The sequence below is a fragment of the Austrofundulus limnaeus genome, unplaced genomic scaffold (assembly GCF_001266775.1).
Source record: "Austrofundulus limnaeus strain Quisiro unplaced genomic scaffold, Austrofundulus_limnaeus-1.0 Scaffold135, whole genome shotgun sequence".
In the NCBI taxonomy this organism is placed as follows: domain Eukaryota; kingdom Metazoa; phylum Chordata; class Actinopteri; order Cyprinodontiformes; family Rivulidae; genus Austrofundulus; species Austrofundulus limnaeus.
In genome coordinates, this window is record NW_013952537.1 from 1,145,416 (window position 1) to 1,151,209 (window position 5,794).

Genomic DNA, 5,794 nt, shown 5'->3' on the forward strand with positions numbered 1-5,794 from the left:
TCTATCTATCTATCTATCTATCTATCTATCTATCTATCTATCTATCTATCTATCTATCTATCTATCTTGAATTCTGTCATTTCATTGTGTTCTGTACAATGACAATAAAGGTCTCTCTAATCTAATCTAATCTAATCTGATCTATTATACTCAAAGACCTTTTTTTAAGCAAATAAGTTTTTCTCATTTAGCCTCTTACCTGCAAACAAGCGTGGCAATGATGACGCACCAGGCAGTGCAGCAGCAGTCAGCACTGGGCTGCTGGGAGCGCGTATGGGAGTGCGAGGACTCGTCACGTTTGCATCTTCGGCAGCAAAGCCAGAAGGAGTAGATGAGGAGGAAGAGAAGGTCCAGGCCCAAACACATCAAAGCCACAGAACCAATCAGCAAAACAGACTAAAGAAGAAGGAGAGAGAAAAAATGGTGTAAACCACTTTGAAGTTTTAACACACTTTGTCTTTTACATTTAACCATCAAAGGCTTTTGCTGGATTCAGTCAGCGTACAAATKAATTACATCCAGGTCTTTATCACTGGGAAGTGGACCATTTAGGATAAAGAATACAGGAAGCCAGTTAGCTGATATGAGCAGAAACCAGATACACAGACAGACCTTGTGATTGAGCAGACAGACGCACATAAAAAAAGCAACTTCCTCTCTGCAGTCTTTGGACAAACATCATGGCAGGTCATTTGGGTGTTTTGATGTTTAGCATGATTGGTTGTGGGTATGCTCTGCTGCATCTGTGCATCATCAAACAGGCACACCTCCGTGGAGAGGGCGGAAGTGCTACTGTGTGCACTAGAGACCAACACACCCATCACTCAGCCTCCAAAAGCTTTGAAGTGTTAAAAAGGGTAGTGAGTGTAGACAGTAAAGGGGTGGGGTGGGGGGTGAATCTGGAACAAAGGGAGATACGAGGAACAAGCCGTGGAAAAATAAGCGTAAAAGGGAGAAGTGGGTAAAGACAGGCTGTTGCAGCAATTTGTCTAAAATGGTTGCGGTTTCTTTTTCTATTCCTACAAACACACTGACATGTTGAATTATTTTTCCTATCTGGAGTTGTCGTGCTGCAAGACAATGCAGGAAAAACAGGAACGCTCCTGAAAAAACTGCAAAGGAATCTGAGAACCTTGAAGAACGATATAATCTAACTACATCTTCTAGACCTTTCCAGGGTGGCGTCATCGCTTTTGTAGTTCCATGAAGTTGAATACATAAGGTTCCTGCTCAGAAAAACAAAAGTTGCATGCTGGTGTTTGGCACACAGCAATGTTCACTATTTACCCAAGCCATTTAGCATGTTGCTAGCATTTACTTACACACTCAACACAAAATATATCTAAAGTTGATGGTTTTAGAAGCATTTGGTTGAAGTCATGATAGTTGTCAATATATTCTATATTTTTTCAGCGTGTTTGATTTTTGACCTAATGTCTCTGGTTTCATTGTTCTCCATTTGGGGGTTGTTTTACCGGCTCAATACCCGTCACAGGCAGTGACTGTACAAACTGTACTTAACAATGTTCAAACGTTTTCAAATGTCTTGTTGGCAACAAAACATGATTCTGCTGATTTGACTCATTTATTACAAAATATTCTGAAGACTTAGTGGTGAATGGCACATATTTTGGCTGTTTTTATCATCTATGATTCACAGATAACAATTTGAATCAAAAACATTAAAATGTGCCTTTTTTGACAGCTTTTATTGCTTTAATTACCAAACAAATCAAAATGATGATTACTAATAAAGCTGAAAAAGGCAGTTCTATTTAGATTAAGGTATTGCATTATAAAGGGAAGTAGCAGGTCTTGCATTACTGCCAATAATTACACTACAGTCACACAATATATATTATACTCTTGACTGTTTAAATGGTCTTTAAGGCACAACTATCTTTTTTATTGATTGAGAAAAGCACCTTTAACAGTTCAAGTCCTCCCTGTTTAATGTACTCAGGACAGTACACAGGCATTTAATCAATATCTGAAGAGCTCCAAACATTTACTACAACAAATATAATACAGATGAGAACTGGTTTAAAATAATGTGAAGGGGCCACAGGATGACTTAGCAAACAAAGTTTTTGACAAAAGATAATGAGAATGTTATCAAAAAATCTGCAAATGAAAGGTACCCCATAATAAAATAAGCTGACGCGACCAAGAGTGGAGAAGTTTAGCCATGTTTATTTCTCTTTTTTAATGTGTATTTTCCTCCTAAAAAAGGCTAAACATTTCTTTTCTAACAAGTTTAAAATGACCCGAGGGCAGCAGAAAAGGACCTCCATGTCAGATTCCTAATCTCTGGTATTATAATTTATGTTTTCATTTATAAGATTATTAACAGAGATATTGTGCTTTGAAAAAATATGATTTTATCGTGGGTTTTTTCCACGTGGGATCACATGAAAATGTTGAAAATATTTGGAAACGTATATAAAACTATGTATTTAACATGTTTTTACAGGTGACACTGTGAGTTTTAACACATGAACTTCATGCTGTTTCTGTGTGCAGGAGGTCATACTCCACACGCCACAATGCTTGTTTGGGTCTTTTGTACCTCTTAAATCACAGCTTGGAGTTTAAAGAAGTGCACAAAAGTGTCACACTCAGTAAATGTTTTTGTGTTAGGATTGTCTTAAGTTTACAACCTCTGTCATGAGCAGCTCCCTACAGCAACCTCACCCTCCTCCCACCTCTAGATTAACCGTTAGGCTGAAAAAACAGATTAAGTGGAGCTCAATTAGCTTCTAATCAGCACGGTTAGGTTGGTCATAGATGCGTGTTTGCACTTAGACAACCTGTAAATGTGTACGGTATGTGTGTGTGTGTGTGTTCACATCCATCATGAAGATCAGCTTGCAGTGCTGGGGGAGGGGCTAAAACATTAAACACCATGACACACTGATCTACTTCCAGTCTGCTCATGTAAGCGTGTGCGTGTGCTCACCCTGGGAAGCGTGTTTGTGTGTTCTAGCTGACAGGATCAATCCCGTCCACTTCCGTGAGACGTCCTCTCCATGTCGGTGTGTTACTACGAGCGGTCTGGCCTTGTGCACTACTGTACCCTCAACGCCTTCCCTGAGGCCGTGTCTGACCTCGTGCGCGTTCAGCTAATCTTTACCTCTAAAGAGTCGAAGAGCAACAAGCGCGCCGTATTCAAGTTTCAAACAAAGGGCCTGGAAAGACAGTAAAGCTGATCCTCTTGCTGCCTAAAACAAACAACTCACCTCTTTTCTTTGTCATTTTCAGACTGCGTTCAAATCATTTCTTCCAGCAGGCAAACTGCAGCCCGACCATCCGAAATGATAATTGCTGACTTGCTCTCCACAGCTGGGGATATGTGTTATTTTGGGTCACATGCTTCCCCTGTAATGTTCTGCAGCTGTTTAGCTGTAGCTCGTCACTGACTCTGCGTTTCGAGCATAAAACAAAAAGAAAAGAAAAAAAAGCTGAACACACATACTGTAGTCTAATGCCTCGGGTAAGAGCTCCAATTTCAGCACTCGAAGAAAAAGAGGTGGTGGGGGTAAAAAAAACGAAAACACTCTTTTTCTGAAAAAGCCCTCATCAGCATCCTCTGCACAGTGAAAGTCATCAGACGGCAGCTGCCCTTGTGGACGAATGTTAAACAGTTGCTTTAGACATTTTAGAGAACAATAAAAAATCAGAGAAGGTTTTATGAGCTTTTTTTTCAAGAGAATTGAATATAAGCCAAATCTGATGGGAAAAAAACACACAGAGGGTTTTCTCTGTTGTGTGAGAGAGTGTGTGTGTGTGTGTGTGTGTGTGTGTGCAACGTGGTGTGGTGAAGTGCACTGAAGGACACTGTGTAGGGCCTTGTTTGTGTGTGTTTATGTGTTTCTCAGCTGGATGAGTAAATGCATGAAAGCCTTTCAGACAGATATACTGAGCCCATCTAAAAGCGGGCCTCAGTGAACGAGTGAATGAAAGAAAGAGAGTATTCTTCCACAAGAGACTACAGCCCCCCCCCATACTCTTTCCCCCCCTCCTTTTCCTCCCCCCAGTCCGAATCCTCCTTCTCGTTCTCACCCACCATCCCTTCCCTCCTTATCCAGAAAGAATGAACAATTTCACCCTGAAACGAATCCCTTCATCCACTCTCACACACACCTCACCCACAGGGAGTTGTGTACTCTCACCTCGACAAACAACACAAACAGCGCACAGCACCAGGAGGTGAACGTACTGTACGCAGCGTCTGTACGCACACAATCCCACGCGCAACGACTGCACGCACAAATCAGATGATGGCGGTGCTCGCTGACATGGAAACGGCCTCATCTGCAGAAATATGTCACTGTGTAATTAGTCTAAAAAGGGGGGGGGGGCGGTCCTTAAAATTCCAGTGGGCACGCACACAGACACACACACACACACACACAAAGGTCCTTAGTTAAACGCTGAATGGCTCGCAGGAAGTGGCTGCTTGGCAGTTTAGTAGCACCTCCCGTGGTTCATTGAGCCCCTCTCTCTTTCTCCTCTCGCTTCCAATCAGTCTTTTTTTTTCTCTTTATCTTTTCTTCATTCCTCCTCCTCCTCCTCCTCCTCCTCTCTCGCTGCATCACCCTCCAGTTCCCGTCCTCCTCCCTCTGCTCATGGCGGTGGGTGCCTTCTCACGCTCAGCTCTTGAACTTACACACCCTCTCCCCTCCTCCTCCTCTCTGTCTCTCCCACAGTACATGTCAGCAAACTGCAGCTCACCAAACAGATGGGTGGGGGGCGGGGGTGGTCCTGAACGTCTCGGGTTTATGTGACCTGGAAATCACCTTGGTGAAAGAGTGGAACAAAAGGTGAAAAACTGGGCCACAGTCCTGACTTTACATGGCTCTAAGGCAGCTCTGTCCACTCAACCGGTGATTAATTATAAAAACAACTCGTGCTCCTATTTCTGTTTCAGCCCCCACTTTCTGCATGCATCTAAATCCAATAACATGTCAGAAATGTGAGAAAAATCTTCCCCAAAGCCTCAGATGAGTTTGTAAAACTACTCTTTTGTCAACAAATGTAACATTTACATTGTTATAAGGACAGACTAAATTTTGCTCTAATCTAATTAAAAGAATGTTAGAAAAGTAAATCTATTGTGATGAAAGATTGCTAGAGTTTACTTTCAATCAACAGAATATATCACTGGTTCCCACATTTGTTAGCACTTACAGTGTTTCTTTCAAAATGTCTTCTTATAACAGTTTCTGGGGAAAAAAAATCCATTATTTTTTATTTTTGAACGGCTTTATAACCATAAAATGAATCTAATTTGACTTACACATCTTTACGAGTGTAATCCTCTCTAAATAACTATTCAATCATGCTATAACTTTGTGACTACAAAAACGAAGCTTGCAAAACTCTATAATTTCTCTAATTGGCAGTTTCTCTAAACACGTCAGACCTGACAGGCCGTCATGTTTAGATGTGGAACTTTAACAGAAATAAACACGTTTACAGCCCAGCACTAAAAGAAAAATTCCGTCTTGTTAGTAAAATATTCTGTCTCTAACTCATTATGTGAAATTTGGGATTACATTTATAATAAAATCAAGTTTGATGCTCAAACGCTAATTATAAAATCTGTAAGACTAGTCCTTATTGAGGTCATGATTTTATTTAAAATTGTAATGGAACTAAAAAGAGATCATGGGTCTCATTTATAAAGGATTGCGTGGAAACCATACTAAAAGTGAACGTACGGCCAAAAAGCGGAAATGGCGTACGCCAAAAAAAATTCAGATTTATAAAACCGTACGTACGCATGTTTCTG

The 5,794-nt window shown here is 40.9% G+C and overlaps 1 protein-coding gene across 1 annotated transcript in view; it reads right to left on the bottom strand.

The window, feature by feature from the left end:
- LOC106522723 (protein tweety homolog 3) overlaps positions 1-5,794 on the bottom strand; it is a 30,383-nt gene that overhangs the window by 20,142 nt on the left and 4,447 nt on the right. The window contains exon 3 of the mRNA XM_014015858.1: positions 200-396. Coding sequence (XP_013871312.1) covers positions 200-396 — 197 coding nt within the window. The remainder of the gene's footprint in view (positions 1-199; positions 397-5,794) is intronic.